This window comes from Haliotis rufescens, unplaced genomic scaffold (assembly GCF_023055435.1).
Source record: "Haliotis rufescens isolate VD_foot unplaced genomic scaffold, xgHalRufe1.0.p SCAF_3, whole genome shotgun sequence".
Lineage (NCBI taxonomy): Eukaryota > Metazoa > Mollusca > Gastropoda > Lepetellida > Haliotidae > Haliotis > Haliotis rufescens.
Window position 1 is genome coordinate 10,818,095 of NW_025964001.1, and position 18,497 is coordinate 10,836,591.

Below are 18,497 nucleotides of genomic sequence, written 5' to 3' on the forward strand. Positions count from 1 at the left end.
TGACATTGCGTGTAGAGATCACTGGGAGGAGCTTATGGACACACGATGACCCCTGACGTCACAGGGCATTGTTTCGCCGATGTTAAGCTGGGGCCCGTCTCTAATATCACACAACTTGACGACGCGCACAGTGAGCCGGGAACCAGCTTACGCCGGTGTGGCTTGCAACAAAATACTACAAATTACGTCATAGGGTATTGTCACGTGTTTGAAAAGTTTGTGGTACTGTATTCTAAAGTTAGGCCGATTTGATGGACCATTTGCATCAGGAGCTATTGGGAATCGGAGTTGTTTATTTCTTATATGAGATATCAACATTATGTACAGCTTCTTTAAGGATGATGATGAAATGTACAAGTTTGAAAATATTTACCCTTATTTTAGCAATGATGACTCCCGTCAATAGAATCCGACCTCGGCAATGTCGGACAAGTCCATATTATGCTCAGGTAGGTATTTCCCGCATATTCTCACAATCCTTACCTCGATTAACTGTACCTTTTCTCCCAATGACACTCGTCATATCTCTCCCGCTTTTGGATGCGATCGTTCGGTCATCGCGTTTATCTGCATTGCCCAGCTACAACTATGGGGAACAACTCACCAGACACGCCCCTGTCAAACAACGTCGTTCAATATACGACGTCATCAAGTTGCGAGCGCATGTTCGAATCTAATGACGTCAGGATAGAACAATATTGTATCGTGAAATAAACCCCACTTCGTTCTTCATTGTTCTTTGTGATTTTACCGAGTAGCTCCTATTTACGTGTATCAGCATTAGCATACATTGGATACATGACATGCTGTAAACACGTGTTATTACCTATAGGACCGCCTCCGTGGTCTAGTGGTAGAGCGTTCGATCCCCGGCCGCGTCATACCAAAGACGTTAAAATATGGTACTTGTTGTAACCCTGTCTGGCGCTCGGCATAAGGGGCAAAAACAAGGACTGGTCGGCCCGTAAACAGTATACTGTGTCTGAGTGGGGTATTCATGTTAAAATGCGGCATGGTATCAGCCTTGACTAGTGACAAGCAGCACACACACACACACACACACACACACACACACACATGCACGTCGCTATATAAGTGCAATAATCTTGGACGCGACGTTTCACCTCACCTATTACCTATAGGGTTAGAAATAACCGAGTTCATAACAAAAACTGGTGCAAATATCACATCAGGTGCACCAGTGTACTGTTTACGTCACCCGGAAGGCATTGTTGGCGTCATTCGATTCTTACTGTGACGTAAAGTCGGAATGACGTCATACTAGAAACGACGTCCTCGATGATGGCTGTTGACATCATTCGACAATTGTGGTTTTCCAAAACAGCTGTCGTGATTAGTGCTTTTTTCTTAAAGGGGAGCTCAAGGGATTAATAAATAATGGGCAATAAAAGAAATAATTACACTGGCATGTGTGCCATACTGATTTCACTAAACTCGAGTTAGAACTCGGGAAGTACAATAATTCTGACACTCGTTTACTAAAAGCAGTATGACACACATGCTCGTAAAATAATCTCTATTCATTACACTCGCATGCTGCTTTTACGAAACTCGTGTAAGAATTCGTGTATTAACCTCGCTCTCGCTAGGGAAATTCTGACAATCGTTTCGTATAATCAGTATGACACACATGCTCGTATAATAATCACTATGTAGGTAATCCCATTGAGGGCACCGTTGGACGATAAATTCTGTCTAATGTTAACCTCATATAATTATAACAGCAGACCCATATTGGATATCAATATTTTAATTCAGTAAGGGTCATTTTGTCTTTGACTTCTGTCACTGCATCGGAAGACAGGTTTTCTTGCAGTCTTCGATGTCGACGAAGTTGTTGTCGTTGCCGCCACACCCGCCGTAGATAAACGTCTCACACTCTTGTGAGGTAGGGTTGAAGTAGAACCGGCGAAACGCGGCCTTGCAAACCCCGGCATCAGGGCTCAGGTTACACACTGAGGGAAATATATGACAAAGTTAATGGTAACTCATTTCAGTGAGTGAGTGAGTTGGGTTTAACGCCGCTTTTAACAGTATTCCAGTTATATCACGGCGTGTCAGCTTAATGAGGGAGGAAAGCCCGAAGTGATGCAGGTCTCAGACGTTTACCACTTCGGTGAAACCCACGAGCACCATTAGACCACAGGACTGGTCAGAAGGTACCATGTTGAGCGAATATGTCCTAGCCAGATATATTTAACGGCCGTTTCTTTAGACTGTCGTAACGCACATTTATAAATCACATTAAACACATGTTAAAACATGTTCATACATAAGTCGGATAAAACGCTTCTCCTCGGTCTTTGGTTGACATAGTAAATCTTTCGGGCAGCAGTGGCTGAGTTGTAATAGACCGGTCTCAACCTCCCTCTGGTTTTACGATGTCAACCAAAGTTTACGTATAAACCTACCCTTACTAAAGTCGGTAGTATGAACTTACCTTCATCAGGAAGCTTGGTACCTAGCAAAACAAGAAAGGAAATATAAGGAAATGTAGCCATGTGAAATAGTATGCAACCAAGCAAAATATGGAAGGAAACATACAAAAACCATTAAAGCAACCTCATTTAGATGAGATCTAAGTTATCGCTAAACAAAGAACATTTCACATCAATGCAACAAAGGTATGTTTGTTTGTCACACATCAATATTCCAGCTCTAAGACGGCGCTTGTAAACTGAAAACGCCAAGGCCATAGAATAATCAGTTTGGATCCCATTGGACATTATATGAATGGATCACTGAAAATCAGTGATGACACCAGGTGTTCTTGAGTGAGTGAGTGAGTGAGTTGGGTTTAACGCCGCTTTTAACATTATTCCAGTTATATCAAGGCGTGTCAGCCTTATGTGGGAGGAAAGCCTGAAGTGATGCAGATCTCAGACGTTTACCACTTCGGTGAAACCCAAGAGCACGGGTATGGTGCTGACAAACCTAGAAACATAATCGGGGCGAACTCGGTTTTGAACCCACAATCATAGGTTTCTGGCGTGCCCAAGGGACGCAACTCTGCACAGCGAATCGCGGCGCCTTAGACGACTGGGCCACCCATGCCCCCCAAAAAGATCTGGGGACATTACGGGTCACGTCAGAAAGACCTTTCATCCGACCAATCAGAGCGTCGCGGGGTATTCCGAACAACTGTTACAGGCTGTATGACTGATTCTGTCAAAATCATTGCCTGTCTCCCGCTTCAATGGGATAAACATTTGAAACGGAAGAAACTTTCCGTTACCCGTGGGAAATAAAATCTCGGCCATCTATCAAACATTCCAGAATTTTCTTTTGTTCAGTTTGCAGATTTTGCATCGAAAACTTTGTGAAAATGGAAGTCGCAATTCCGGTAAACAGGTCAAAGAATAGACTTATGTCGGTGGTATGAACTTACCTTCATCGGGAAGCTTGGTACCTAGCAAAACAAGGAACAAAACATAAGGTAATGCAGCCATCTGCAGTAGGACACAACCTAGCAAACTAGAAGAAACGTACAACCTACCACTACGGGAGGGAAAAATAATGTAATTCAGCCATCTGAAACAGTACACATTCTAACAATACTTGGGAGACTTAATGTAATTCAGCCATCTGAAACAGTACACATTCTAACAATACTTGGGAGACTAAATGTAATTCATCCATCTGAAACAGTACACATTCTAACAATACTTGGGAGACTTAATGTAATTCATCCATCTGAAACAGTACACAATCTAACAATACTTGGGAGACTTAATGTAATTCAGCCATCTGAAACATTACACATTCTAACAATACTTGGGAGACTTAATGTAATTCATCCATCTGAAACAGTACACAATCTAACAATACTTTGGAGACTTAATGTAACTCAGCCATCTGAAACAGTACACATTCTAACAATACTTGGGAGACTTAATGTAATTCATCCATCTGAAACAGTACACAATCTAACAATACTTGGGAGACTTAATGTAATTCAGCCATCTGAAACAGTACACATTCTAACAATACTTGGGAGACTTAATGTAATTCAGCAATCTGAAACAGTACACAATCTAACAATACTTGGGAGACTTAATGTAATTCATCCATCTGAAACAGTACACAATCTAACAATACTTGGGAGACTTAATGTAATTCATCCATCTGAAACAGCACACAATCTAACAATACTTGGGAGACTTAATGTAATTCAGCCATCTGAAACAGTACACATTCTAACAATACTTGGGAGGCTTAATGTAATGCAGCCATCTGAAATAGTACACAATCTAACAATACTTGGGAGACTTAATGTAATGCAGCCATCTGAAACAGTACACAATCTAACAATACTTGGGAGACTTAATGTAACTCAGCCATCTGAAACAGTACACATTCTAACAATACTTGGGAGACTTAATGTAATTCATCCATCTGAAACAGCACACAATCTAGCAATACTTGGGAGACTTAATGTAATTCATCCATCTGAAACAGCACACAATCTGACAATACTTGGGAGACTGAATGTCATTCATCCATCTGAAATAGTACACAATCTAACAATACTTGGGAGACTTAATGTTATGCATCCATCTGAAATAGTACACAATCTAACAATACTTGGGAGACTTAATGTAATTCAGCCATCTGAATTAGTACACAATGTAACGATACCAGGGAGGCTTAATGTAATGCAGCAATCTGAAATAGAGCACAATCTAACAATACCAAGGAAAATGTAATGACTCAGAAATGAGTGAGAGTGACTGTATAAATCATAAACAACCTCAGAAATCCGCACCAACAGGCAAGAAGACACCGTACGCTGTATAACTTACCATTGTCTGGAGACTGCTGACAGCTTAGCTCAGCAAGGAAGATGACAAAAGCTAAACAGACGACAACCTTCAACATGGCAGATGCGGACGCTTCAAGAACCTAGAGCAAATGACTTCGTGTATGATCGAAACACGAACTATATATCTTCTTAATCAAACAAGTCATTACACATCTGGCCTTTGTATCTTTTTTCCCATGGCAATTACTCTATTGAGGTGCAAGACGAAGTTTCGCTATCGCAGTACCAAGTCACGTCTCTGGTGCCAATTGATGCCAATTTGCCACACTGCTCAATAAACATCTATGTGCATGTGTGTTGAATGTGCACGGCTCTGCACTATGATGAGAACTATAGGCGTATCGGCACCTTCATACCGACCCCCGCCCACCTGTAGTGTCCCCTGTTCATGGGTACAGCTGGCCCCGTGGCTCCGGTACGTGCGTCTCCCACCATATGCTGCTAAACGTGAACAACACAGATATTGTATTCTGTCAACTGCAACTTTCGTCATGTCGACATGGCTATTGCGTTCTTGTTTTGAGACCACACATTTGTCAAACTTATTTGTTATATATTCTAAACTCTCACCACACGAATACTGTTTGACGATGTGCGTCACATAACAACTTGACTTGTTAATGATGACATCCACGACGGCGTAACGTCGCTGCCAGGAAAAGAAACGCTACATAAACCGAGACTACGATGACAGGGTAAGATGAACCGAGCTCGTTATTCTGCATTTCTCCATAAATCACGTATCGTATATTTACATTCATATTTGTCAGTCTAACAGACGCCACATTCTGATTACACAAATTTCAGCCGTTGGATGACTATGAGTATCACGTCAGGCAGAGTATACCTCGCCCATCTGTAGGGTATCATTGTGTTTGCTGTTTAACGCTGCACTCAGCAATATTCCAGCTGTATGACGGCTGTCTGTAATATTCGAGTCTGGAACAGACAATCCAGTGATTGATATCATGAGCATCGACCTACGCAATTGGAATACGATGACATGAATCAACCAAGTCAGCGAACCTGACCACCCCATCCCGTTAGTCACCTCTGACAAGCATTATCGCCTGTAATGACAAACGCGGGTTACTGAAGACCTAGTCAACCCCGGATCTTCGGTATCATTGGAGTGCATGTGGGGTTTGAAAAGTTTATGTTCATATTTTTGCTGCATGAGATGTTTGCAGCACATAAAGGTATACATGCTGCGTGTCATCTTGGTCACTTGTTTATTGTTGTTTCACACAGTATATAGCCACTGGTTTATTGATCACACAGTATATAGCCACTTGTTTATAGTTGTTACACACAATATATATAGCCACTAGTTTATTGTTGTTTCACTCAGTATATAGCCACTAGTTTATTGTTGTTTCACACAGTATATAGCCACTTGTTTATTGTTGTTTCACACAGTATCTTGCGCTCGGGATAAAAGGGGCTAAAAACAAGGACTGGTCGGCTCGAAGTCAGTATACTGTGTCTGAGTGGTGTATTCATGTTAATCAGCGGCATGGTATCTCAGTGGGTGAGAACTACAAATCGGCATCAGTCCGGACTAGTACAAGCATCCACACACACATGTTTGCACCTCGCTATATACGTGCAATAATATTGGACGCGACGTTAAACCATAGAAGTTTCTTTCTCAAAACAAAAGCTTACAGAAGCAAGTCCTGGGTAAGTTAATTCCCTGCTTCATTTTGCTTCACATTTCACCATACACCCTGTCACTGTATATCTTGGTCAGTGATATTCCGAAACACGAGTAGACTTAAAGAATACGCTCAGTAAATACGTATTTTTAATTATATTTTTAATCACCGGGAAAATTACACGTGCTTATATAAAAGTATTTAAAAATGTATGTTTTGATATAAGTTGCCATTATAAACATTCAACATCAGCGTCTACTGAATAATCAGAAATGTAAATCATGTGTCTATATTCAGTCGTGTGCCTGTTGATATATATCGGTCAAGTCAGATGCATGCAGGCATATGGGTCAACATGTCTCACACTCACGATAATTTACACAGTAATTCTACGTCGTTGTTGAAAGCGTCGAAGAGGAGTCTGAAGACGTCTTTGACACCTGGGTGATGCCCAAGCCTTCGGGCGTCTCCTTAGGAGTTTCAGCTGAGACGGATGTTGGTTTCCCACTGCTAGGAAAGGTTCCGGATGGCGGTTGAAAGACTTCATCTGCTGGCGTGTCGTTACTTGAAAATATTTCCTGACTTACGTTGCCCGTTTGGTTGTGACTGTCTGTTGAGTTCTGTGTAAGAGTGTCTTCACCCAGAGTTTCACTGTCAAATACACCACTCATATTGCCAGATTGGGTAGAATTATCGACAAAGTCCTGTATAACTATGTCATCTGGTGATTTGTCTTCATCAGATTCCTCAGTAAGAACCTGTGTTGTTTTCTGGCTGTCGGGCGACGGCACTTTAGTTGTGTCTTCACTTGTAAGGTCTTCAAATGACGATTCTAGATTTGACATGGCTACACCAGATGTCGTCTGCTTCGGTGTCCCATGAGTCACAGTGACAACAGGCACAGGCACATTATTTGTTGATGAGGTCGTGGGATTATTTGTTGTCGTTTTCTCAGAGGTGATTGATGTTGACTTTAACGTCGCCGCCGCATGCATATTAACAGGCATAAAACAGGCTTTACGGCATTGATCCTCTCGTTGGTAGTTGTTACCGTTTCCGCCACAGCCACCGTATATAAACTCCTCACATCGTTCTCTCACAGGATTGTAGAAGAAATGGATGAAGAGTCCCCTACAGAGGCCGCGGTCTGGTAGGGAGGCACAATCTGCGGAGGACGTGTCTAAATAATCAGGGGAGGTTACTCTCAGCGCTGCTAAAGAGGGGACGGGTTCAGTGGGCGTTAAATCAGTAGAATTGGTTACACTGTCGGGAGATTCCTCTTCCTCAGTCACATTCATGTCGGACTCGCTACTTAGGGCTGTAGTGTTTTGAGAGGTGTCCTCAGGGGTGTAATTGTCTGAATCTTCGAATACCTCAGCCGTCAGGTTTTGTGTTCCTGTGCTTGAATGAGAGTCAAGATCTGATTCAAATGTGACGTTACTGGAGGTGTCTGTGAAGCTGGTTGTCGTGGAAACTGAAGACGACTCGGACGTGGATGTGTCGTCTGCTTCATCCTCACACATTTCCTGACAGTGTTCAAGAAACACGAAGTTGTTTCTGTTTCCCCCGCAACCACCAAATATGAAGTCGGCACAGCGCTGTGTGGCCTCGTCGAAATAATACCGTCTGAAGTAGCCTCGGCAGTACCCCTGTTCTGGTGGCAGATCACACACTGAAATATATATATGAGAATAAATGCACTCAGGCGAACACCTAGTGTTATCAATATAACTTTTGCAACGAAACGTGTGGGTGGGTTCTTGAATATGTCCCATTTTCTTTGTATTCGGATCTCTAACTTTCTCCCCCACAAATGCCAGAATGTACCTCAAATTTGATATTATCAAATTGTTATTAATAAACTAAACTGCCCGGCTAAAAAGTATATATCTCCCACGTAGGAGATAGTAAGTCCTACGTAGGAGATAGTAAGTCCTACGTCAGAGATACCAAGTCCTTCGTAGAAGATACTAAGTCCCACGTAGGAGATAATAAGTCCTACTTTGGAGATACTTAGATAAAAAAAAATTCACCGTGGCCCTACTACGCTTCCGTACTTTTGCCTGGCAGTTTATGAAAGTACTTTCTATGTTTAATAGCTACTGTGGCCACCCGATCAAAATACGAATCGCCATTAGGTTCTAATGGTCTATTTCAACGATGTATAATACTTTTAGCATCATGATCGGAGATTGTAAGTGATATTTAGATGAACCGACCATTTAAAATTCTGAGGGTGAGGTGAGGTGAGGTGAGGTGAAGTGAAATGGGGTTTAACGTCGCGTCCAAGATTATTGCACTTACATGGCGACGTGCAATCACGTGCTGCTTGTACTAGTCCGGGCTGATGCCGATTTATAGTGCTAGCCCACTGAGATACCATAACATGGATACCCCACTCAGACACAGTATACTGACTGAGAGCCGACCAATGCTTGTTTTATACCCTTAATACCGAGCACCTGACAAGGTAACAACAAGTACCATCTGTTAACGTCTTTTGGTATGACGCAGCCGCGGATCGAACCCACGACATCCCGCTCTCCGTTCGGACGCTCCACCACTAGACCACGGAGGCGGTCTTGAGGGTGAGGATGGGTTTGTAAACATTAATAACCAGTGTCTTGGATGCAAAACGTACAGCTGATCAGCTTGAGTGGCAGTGAGATTAGTGAAGTCATTTGATCGTGACGTGGTTGCATGTCATCGCGCTCCGGGGGCGTGGGTCTCTGCATCTGTCATTGGTTGACCGATCAAGTCTCGTTTATTTACATGATGGGCATCTTGCTGACTATGGAGTCGCCAAGTTGGTTGTCATGATGTCCACATGTGATACTTACAGTCGTCCCTGGCTTGGGCGGACATGGCGAGGAAGATGGCAAGTCCAATCAGCTGGAAAAAGAAGAATATGATAATAGATGGAGTTACTACTATGCCATTTAACCCCGAATGGAATCGGCAGATAATCGAGACTGGTTGTTCTCTGGCATTGGCCTTTGTTTAATTTACGGGGCGTGCGTTCTTGACTTCTGGGTAAGAGTGGGCTGTGGAGTAGCCTAGTGGTTAAGGCGTTCGCTCGTCACGCCGAAAACCCGGGTTCGATTCCCCACATGGGTACATGGGTACATGGGTACAATTCTTGTGTCTCCGCCGTGATATCGCTGGAATATTGCCAAAAGCGGCGTAAAACCATACTCACCAACTCACTCTATGTATGTCTACTTTATCAGGGGAAATATCCACATCACGGCCTATGACCCAAAACGAAAACTCATCTGCCCAGCCGATACACATACGTTGTTACCTATTTCGTATTGTAATAATGCCAGATTAGTAAGCAGCTTCAGCGATTTGGTGTGAATAGAAGTTTGTATTCTGTGCATTTTATCTTGATGGAAGCAATCACATTAGAATAACGCAGCGTAAGTGAGTGTATGTAACTCAACTCCGCAGTGGGAGATCTTCTTCTATGGTGTTTTCCACCTTTGAGTGAGTGAGTTCGGTTTAACGCCGCTTTGAACAGTATTCCAGTTATATCACGGCATGTCAGCTTAATGTGGGGGAAAGCCTGATGTGATATGATGTGATGCAGGTCTTAGACGTCTTAGGCTCTGTGTGAGTGTGTGTGTGTGTGTGTGTGTGTGTGTGTGTGTGTGTGTGTGTGTGTGTGTGTGTGTGTGTGTGAGAAGACATCCATAATTTAATCAAACTGATTATTATACAATATATAGCAGTTATTGATTGCCCTTATTTACACAAAGGCCATGTCTCAATTTCACACATTGCATTAATTACAACATACAGACTTAGGCTCAAAATTCCGGCCAGATTATGGACTTCAGACTCCCTATTAGTCTTTTATTTGGTTAAGAAAACTTACAACTTTATTGATAACAACTTCTGGTCTATAGCATTAGAGACGTGTCCATGAATATTATCTCACCAGCTTAATACGGTTGTAAGACTTTCGTACCGTCGCTAATGTAATAAACCAGATGTTATCTCTGGAGTTGTACGTTTTCTTTTCTACTCACCAACTTCTAGGAAGCCAATCAAACAAATACGTTTATGTGATGTTTCGCGTCAAGGTCATCATGCGACTAGAATCACCGTAGAATTATGACTCTAATATTTTTAATCATGAATAATATTGTGACGAAGTCATTCTTGCAATCCCCAATTGGTTCAGTATTATACCTACTGAAACACAACGGAAACTCATAATCAGCTTTAACTCGAAGTCAGAAACAATGTGTTTTGTGCTCAAGTCCATCTCCAAACACATGGAGATTCGAACCCGTACGATAATATTGTTCTGTTTTAGCATCTCATGTTTAAATACACAGAACATTTTAACTTCATTTGGGTGGCTATTTTACCAAATATTACAAAAATCGAATATGCGTTTTGAAACTGTTTCAATATACATGAAAAAGACTCCGTCGTATATGGTTAAAGTATTTAAATTAGATTTTTCAATAAATGCAAACCTAGGTTTTATATTACGAAATGTGGTCTATCTCCATTATAATTAAAAATACAAAAGTCCTATCATAATCATATCAAACAATTACATTTTATTTCAATATATTCTAAATCAGAACATCTATCTCATTACGCCGTTTTATTTGCAAAACTCGCATTTGAAAGGAATATATAATCTATTTTTTAATGTATATAATGTATATAATGATGACATCAAAGAAACCCAAAATATGTATTTCATGATACATGATGTGCACGTACCTTCATCTTAAGATCTGCTTGTCTTCGCCAGCAAGCTCCCAGTGCGATGCGGTACAGTCACCCACTGCTTTGTATTCAGCCTTTTAAAAAGCTGTTTTTCCTCCCAAATCCGGTTTTATCGTGTTTTCATTCTACTGAACACGTCAGGCCAGAAAGTATGACGTGTTTCCAACATTTGGGATTTACACTGGAGTCGAGCAGGTGCGACTTAACTGTGGAAACAATCGACTAGACACGTCCGCCATTGTCAGCTGTTGACACAAGTCCGACTTAACAAACACAGGTAAGAAGTAAATATCTTGTTGCTCCAGGTGTATCATGTACAGCGGATGTTTTTACTGAGGTAGTTTTTGTGGAAAACGACACATTAACACCGACTTAACAATTGTTTCATGCTAATAAATCCTATTTGGTTATTATGCCTTATATTCTTTTTTTCTTTGATGTTATCACACAGCTGAATCTCTGAACTTGTTCCGAATCCTCATTCATGAGATGAAACAGTTATACTATAAACAGTTATGTTTATGTCGAAGTAATTACACAGTATTGCACAGTTCTACTCACCCTTTATGTCGAAGTAATTACACAGTATTACACAGTTCTAGACAGATATTAGACAGTAACACTTCTTGTATAATGAAGTTACGTCCCAGTTATACTAATCCTTTTAAGTCGAAGTTTATTTCTCCATTTACATTGACGTTTATTACACAATATTAGTTATACAATTCATTTTATGACGAAGTTTTCACACAGTTCTACTTATTCCTTTATGTCGAAGTAATTACAAAGTATAACAGTTACTCCATCTATATCGAAGTAATTACAAGTACTACAGGTACACCCCTTTTATGTCGAAGTTATTAAATAATATATCCGTTATACTCCTTTTATGCCGAAGCTATTACCGGTCTTAGTCTTTTTCTTATCACTCGCCGAGACCGCCTCAGTAGTCTTGAAGATAAAGCGGAGAACGGAAGGTCGGTGTTCGATCAAATGGCGTTAAACGATGCTACTTGTTGCTACCCTGCCTGGAGCTCCTCAATAGGGGAACAAAACAAGGACTGGTCGACTCACGTGACTCTGTGTTTAAGGAGGGTGTCCATGTTTAACTGCGGCGTGGTATCTCAGTGGACTAGCACTATAACACCTGCATTAGTCCGACTAGTTCAAGCAGACACACACAAATACCTGTGTCCTGAAGTGTCGGTCTCGCATCAGTATCGACACGTCAGGAATAATGTATTAGACCACAATAACACTCAAAGGATGTAACATTTCTAACACCCGTTCAAATAGCCTTTGAGGCTATCTCTAATCTACCGCCCCGATTGTTTCTAGGTTTGTCAGCACCATACCCGTGCTCGTGGGTTTCACCGAAGTGGTAAACGTCTGAGACCTGCATCACTTCGGGCTTTCCTCCCACATTAAGCTGACACGCCGTGATATAACTGGAATACTGTTAAAAGCGGCGTTGAACCCAACTCCCTCACTCTAATCTACAGCGGCCGTCGGTCTGCCAGCTACCGTTAAGGTCCAGTATTCTGCGTCACAACTACAATCAATGTTTCCCACATTTATCAAGATATAAAACACCAGTTTTACCCTGATTCACGTGCTACACAATGCTTCTTTAACTCTCCAGCAGCTAGTATAGGGCATTGCACAGTTACATTAATTCCTATATGTCGAAGTTGCTTAGTAAACATAGAGGGGTATAACAGTTTCATATTACCCCGAGAATGTCGAAGGTACCCAGCAATTATTATAGGGCATTACAAATTAAATTAACTCCCTCCAAGCCGAGGTTTTCCCACAGTCGTAGAAAACATTAGTGTATCGAACTCCTTTATGTCGAAACGGATATGAACCTTACACAGTACCATTATCGCTTTTATCTCGAATGCTCATTGTATCATGCTGTTTAAACGTCCGACGTAAGGCCGAATTGAAGTGCAAATTTAAACAAATTCAGCCAGCCTGTTTATACCGACGTGACCTATACCGTCCTCCCAAATAGGTCACGTTACCTGGCGATTAGCAGTTGTTAGCTAAAACTGCTTCAACAAGGTGGGCCATAGTCGCATTATACGTCTATACTATTTACCATCGTGTCTATTGCATATCAGTCCAGGATAGTGGTGGATTGCACACCTAAACTAATGAGAAAAATATCAAACAGTCTATCATAACTGGAAGATGTTTGTCGGGCCCCGCTACCTATGCAGTCCTCGAACAAATTAATTGCTTGTTCTTTGGAAATAACGTTCAAGGTGAGTGAGTGAATTTGATTTTACATTTTACGCCGCTTTTGGCAATATTCCAGCGGCGGGGGACACCTGGACCCACTTGCACAAAGCGATCTTATCGCTAAGACTATTGTAAGCCTATGCTAAAGTATGGGAGTTAAGATCATCTTAGCGCTAAGATCGCTTTGTGCAAGTGGGCCCAGGAGTTTGCTTTACATTGAGGACCCATGTGGGAATCGAACCCAGGCCTTCGGCGTGACGACCGAACACTTTAACCACTCGGCTACCCCATCGCCCCTTCATCAACGGGAGGTTACTAAAGACGAATATTTTCAATTTACAAGGACTGAAAGGTTGAGATATTTTGAATGTTAATATCTCATGATCTAGGTTTTTGTATATTTTCTATATACGGACAATTTAAATTAAACAACCATTCAAAAGAGTGAGAAGAAATCACTTGAATTGATCATGTTTATCATGCACACATGCGGTATACCAATTATTCTACACACAACATCTATTCAACTTGGACATAAACATGGAGGATTTGAAGTAGAGTTTTGTCAACATGTAGGTGATTATATGCCTGTCACAACCTGACACGCGCCTGACTGACAGGTTTGAAACATGCCAGGTGTGTATGCCATATATGGAAATGTTTACTTAATGCGGGCAGTACAATGACAAGAAGTTGATTATAGAATTGTGATACTTGAGAATTTATTTGAAACACACAATTCAGAATTTCACTTTCACACTGGCTGACACATGATAACACATTCCATCAGTGTCTTGAAGTTATTCGAGTTGCCCTGGCAACCGCCGTAGTAGAAGTTCTCACACTGCTTTGAGCTGGTGTTGTAGTAGTACCGCATCACGAGCCCGTCGCATGGCCCCACGTCCTTGGCCAGCTCGCACACAGCTGGAAGAGGAACAACTCATCTGTACACATGCGTTGACACGTTTTGAAAAGGGAAGTGTGCAACTAACACACAACATGATGAGTAAAAGCAAACATTTCGCAAATGATGCACACGTGCATCAACCACCGTTCTTCTGGTTACGCGTACGTCTACACTGGGACATGTCATAGTGTTTTTTGTTAATTTCTTTTTTGTTTAACGCCGCACTCAGCAATATTCCAGCTTTAGGAGGGCGGTCAGAAAATAATCCAGTCTGAATCAGATAATCCAGTGATTGACATCATGAGCATCGATCCACGCAATTGGGATACGATGACATGCATAAAACAAGTAAGCGAACCTGACCACCCGATCCCGTTAGTTGCATCTTACGACAAGCATAGTCGCTTTTTATGGCAAGCATGGGTTGATGAAGACCTATTCTACCCCGGTTCTGCGCGGGTCTATATGCCACAGTGATGTTCACGAAAAGTGTGGTATAGAACGTCAGTCTTATATATATACTCATAAGCATATATACTGAAGGATTGTTCTAGACATATCCTTAACAGAAATGGTTAATCGCTGCGTTATCGTGGTTCACGGACCAAGCCGCGATGAAGGTTAAAATGTTGGGCAGTCCATTTGGTGATGGTGTTGCCCGGGTTCGACTTCCCATATATGGGCACAGGTATCTCCCGTTAGTATCTCTAAAACGTTTAAGGAAGCTGATCTGATAAACGGAATCAGATTCATATATTGTCTTATTATATACTTCATTGTGAAAGGCATGTTTCAGAAGTTGAGAAAATAATACATTATTGAGAAATAACACTTGATATTTCACTGCAGTAAACATAACACTTGGACGGAACTATTGTCATACAAAAGTTACCTCTCTGCAAATTGTCTCCCTTTATCGTAAATCTCTAGCCCGTACACAAATTATTTACTTCCATTTTATGTTCGTTCCACATTGGCAAGGCAAAATAATGACAGATGGTCATTTATGGAGTTAATGTCACTTCTTGCCGTTTGTTATTCTCTTGAAAATGTTTCGTTATAAGCTATGAATTTCTCATTTAACTCGTCTATTGAGACTGTTCGTGTCGCAAGTGCCATATTGAACAGCGTGTATTCATTCGTTTCCGACAGCTATCTCGTAGATTTCAAGAAAACCTTTTAGTTGAAGTTGATTTTGTATATAGTTATATCCAAATGTATGATAACGAATTTCTGTGACCCTAAATATTTTTGGATTACTTTTGTTTAGATTTTTTTAAATTTTGCAAACACGGAACTACTTTTTAAGTCGTAAGTACAAGGCGTGGTGAAACGTTTCTGCGTGCTAGGTAGGGAGAATTTACATTTCAAGGTTTTACATTTGTGAAATAATTTAATTTACAATTTAAACTACACAAAAAGTATACAATAAATATCTCCTTTAGCCCCCGTCATTCGACGACAGAACATGATATTTCACTCGACAAATATCTTCTACCACTTTTAATGGCAACAATGCAAACAAAGAAAGAACGCTATTGGCCTAGTTTGAAGTCGGGATCACGTGATTCGTGTGATGCCATGGCGACGGACCTCTGTGTGTGTCAGACACAAGATAAGGCAACAGGTCTTCTGTCTCCATGATCAAGTTCCAAAACTGCTTGAAGTCCGTGTTTGTGTTAGCGAATAAATCGACAGTTAGTGTTAGACTAAGTGTATAATTGATGTACGTGTAAAAGTGGATTTATATGTATAATACTGTTACTAAAAAGGTGTATGGGTGAGCGTGATTAGGATGTTTGGATGTGGGTAGGTATAGGTATTAGTGTAACTCTAAAACATTACAACCAAACAAATTCGCGAGACCAATCCCAATATGTATGACTATAATAGCATAATGACATACTATAATAGACGGATCTAGAGGGGGTTCCTTTTGAAAACCAAATGTAGGATGTTGTAGGCACCCTCCCCTGCTTCAACTAGTAGATCCTTGCACGTTTAAGGGAGGCAACTCTACACAGCGAATTGTGTCTGGGCTCTGGTTCACCCTTGTGCACATATATGTGATGAAATAATGAAAGAAAGAGAGTAGTACGAACTAGAACATCATTTATCATTTCATTATTTCCATTTATGCTTATATTGCAGGAAGACATGAAGACATTGTTCCTGTATTTTACCTGGTGAATATAACAACGTGGATGTCTATGCTTAACTGATCGGACTGTTCTGTGACTTGGCTTAACTCTCCATGAATAACTCTCCAAGTTTAATGTCAGTGTACTTTCGTTTCAAAATTTGATGTTTGGTTGGTTGGTTCGTTGTTTAACGCCGCACTCAGCAATATTCCAGCTATATGACGGCGGTCTGTAAATAATCGAGTCTGGACCAGACAATCCAGTGATTAATATCATGAGCATCGATCCACGCAATTGGGATCGATGACATTCATCAACCAAGTAAGCGAGCCTGACCACCCGATCCCGCCTTTTACGACAAGCATAGTCACCTTTTACGGCAAGCATGGGTTGCTGAAGACCTATTCTACCCCGGATCTTCACGGGCCTTCAGGGGCGGTCGGGTAGCCTAGTGGTTAAAGCGTTCGCTCGTCACGCCGAAGACCCGGGTTCGATTCCCGACATGGGTACAATGTGTGAAGCCCATTTCGGTGTCCCCCGCCGTGATATTGCTGGAATATTGCTAAAAGCAGCGTAAAACCATACTCCGTCAGTCAGTCATTCAGTCACGGGCCTTCAAAATTTGATATAATAAGCTGCTGATTTGCGCCATTTAACGTCCCTTTTGCAGCTGGTGCGATAAACCCCGACTCCTTGTCCCACAGCTCTCTTCACTTAAACGTCTAATACCACACGGTTACAGAATATTTTATAGTGTATGTACATTACCAGCACCACGTGTGTAAAATTGCATCCCTTTGCATTGCCCGGAACCTAATATAGTTGGTTCGTAAATATGATTTATGATTTGCCGTCACCATACGCGTGCAATCGTGACCAACTCGTGTTATTCCGGGACAAGCCGAATTGTTTGGCAGGTTACGGAAAGGGGCGAGTGGTGACGAATGCATACGCGTGCTCATGAGTTCCACAATAGTGCGTGGAAACGTCTCCGTCTTGCGTCATTTTTTTACGTTCCTGACACATTAACCCGAAACGCCATGATCTAATTGCTCTACTGATCTAAACGACGTTAAACACATCTCACTCCTTCATTCGTCACCACTCACCCCTTTCCGTAACCTGCAAGAAGACTCGTCCCTCTATCGATGAATGTTATGTGCGAAAATACGACAAACCAATCAGAATACGCGTATGATTTCAAGTTCTTCGTCAAAGAATCCCTCAGAAATAATTTTTGATTTTACATATGTCTTGCATCTAAAATATACCAAAGACACAGTTAAATGTGTTCAATCATACTGTATAATTCCGCACGTCCTGATGTGCTTTAAATTGCATCTGAAATATATATAATATATGGGGAAAATTTGTGAACCATTACGCAACGAGTTGACAATTGTTTTAGGTATGCCCGTTTGCGCTAAGACAGAACCCGGTCGCAAAAATGGCCACGAGAGGGGCACGAGTCGCTATTCGGCTTGTCCCGGAATAACACGAGTTGGTCACGAATGCTCACTCCTTCACACCCTTGTAAGAATATAGTTCACCAGCAAACTATGGTTGTGGTAAGTTGTGGCTAAAGGGTTCAGGCTCAGTGACGACTGATTGTATGACATCAGATCCCAACTGCGTGGATCGATGATCATGATGCCAATCACCGAATTGTCTTGTCCAGACTCGATCATATACAGACCGCCGTCATATGGCTGAAATATTGCTGAGAGGGGCGTTAAACAACAAACAAATCGTTCACTGACCCAGCACCACCTACCGGCTGACTGGCTTTGTTGCAGGGTTGAGACCAGAAGACCGAGAACAAGTACACACACAAACATGGCGGCAGGCGGCAGGCGATATATACTTATGGCGAATACAACAGGCAATCTTATCTAAGTTACCTAGGTCAAACACTCTGTCTGTTTCCACAGTATAATTAGCCATGCTCT

The 18,497-nt window shown here is 41.6% G+C and overlaps 3 protein-coding genes across 5 annotated transcripts; all 3 read right to left on the reverse strand.

The window, feature by feature from the left end:
- Window positions 1-1,757: 1,757 nt before the first annotated feature.
- On the reverse strand, window positions 1,758-5,156 carry LOC124146600 (kappaPI-actitoxin-Avd3d-like). Of its 3 annotated transcripts, XM_046516956.2 has the most exons (4): window positions 4,824-5,113; window positions 3,410-3,430; window positions 2,462-2,482; window positions 1,758-1,976 (listed from the first exon to the last, which is right to left on the reverse strand). In XM_046516956.2, exons 1-4 carry the CDS (start codon window positions 4,897-4,899, stop codon window positions 1,807-1,809), a joined length of 288 nt encoding a protein of 95 aa, XP_046372912.2. In that variant the 5' UTR covers window positions 4,900-5,113; the 3' UTR covers window positions 1,758-1,806. The 3 variants fall into 3 exon arrangements, with proteins under 3 accessions (XP_046372912.2, XP_048259790.1, XP_048259789.1); XM_048403833.1 differs by lacking the exon at window positions 3,410-3,430 and having other exon boundaries at window positions 4,824-5,156; XM_048403832.1 differs by lacking the exon at window positions 2,462-2,482 and having other exon boundaries at window positions 4,824-5,144.
- Window positions 5,157-6,453: 1,297 nt separating this feature from the next.
- Window positions 6,454-11,363, reverse strand: LOC125384468 (papilin-like). The gene is made up of 3 exons (XM_048403831.1): window positions 11,248-11,363; window positions 9,342-9,393; window positions 6,454-8,173 (listed from the first exon to the last, which is right to left on the reverse strand). The coding sequence occupies exons 1-3, from the start codon at window positions 11,251-11,253 to the stop codon at window positions 6,891-6,893; spliced, it is 1,341 nt and encodes a 446-aa protein (XP_048259788.1). The 5' UTR covers window positions 11,254-11,363; the 3' UTR covers window positions 6,454-6,890.
- A 2,837-nt stretch (window positions 11,364-14,200) lies between these two features.
- LOC124146658 (kappaPI-actitoxin-Avd3a-like) lies at window positions 14,201-18,479 on the reverse strand. The gene is made up of 2 exons (XM_046517062.2): window positions 18,323-18,479; window positions 14,201-14,424 (listed from the first exon to the last, which is right to left on the reverse strand). Exons 1-2 carry the CDS (start codon window positions 18,384-18,386, stop codon window positions 14,255-14,257), a joined length of 234 nt encoding a protein of 77 aa, XP_046373018.1. The 5' UTR covers window positions 18,387-18,479; the 3' UTR covers window positions 14,201-14,254.
- Between the last annotated feature and the right edge of the window lie 18 nt (window positions 18,480-18,497).

Coding starts and splice junctions, on each gene's coding strand:
- LOC124146600 (XM_046516956.2), bottom strand. CDS start 4,899: ATGTTGAAGGTTGTCGTCTGTTTAGCTTTTGTCATCTTCCTTGCTGAG. Junction 3,431..4,823: donor TCAGCAGTCTCCAGACAATG/GTAAGTTATACA, acceptor TTGTTTTGCTAG/GTACCAAGCTTCCCGATGAA. Junction 2,483..3,409: donor TACCAAGCTTCCCGATGAAG/GTAAGTTCATAC, acceptor TTGTTTTGCTAG/GTACCAAGCTTCCTGATGAA.
- LOC124146658 (XM_046517062.2), bottom strand. CDS start 18,386: ATGTTTGTGTGTGTACTTGTTCTCGGTCTTCTGGTCTCAACCCTGCAA. Junction 14,425..18,322: donor GCAACAAAGCCAGTCAGCCG/GTAGGTGGTGCT, acceptor TTCCTCTTCCAG/CTGTGTGCGAGCTGGCCAAG.
- LOC125384468 (XM_048403831.1), bottom strand. Junction 8,174..9,341: donor CGCCCAAGCCAGGGACGACT/GTAAGTATCACA, acceptor TATATATTTCAG/TGTGTGATCTGCCACCAGAA.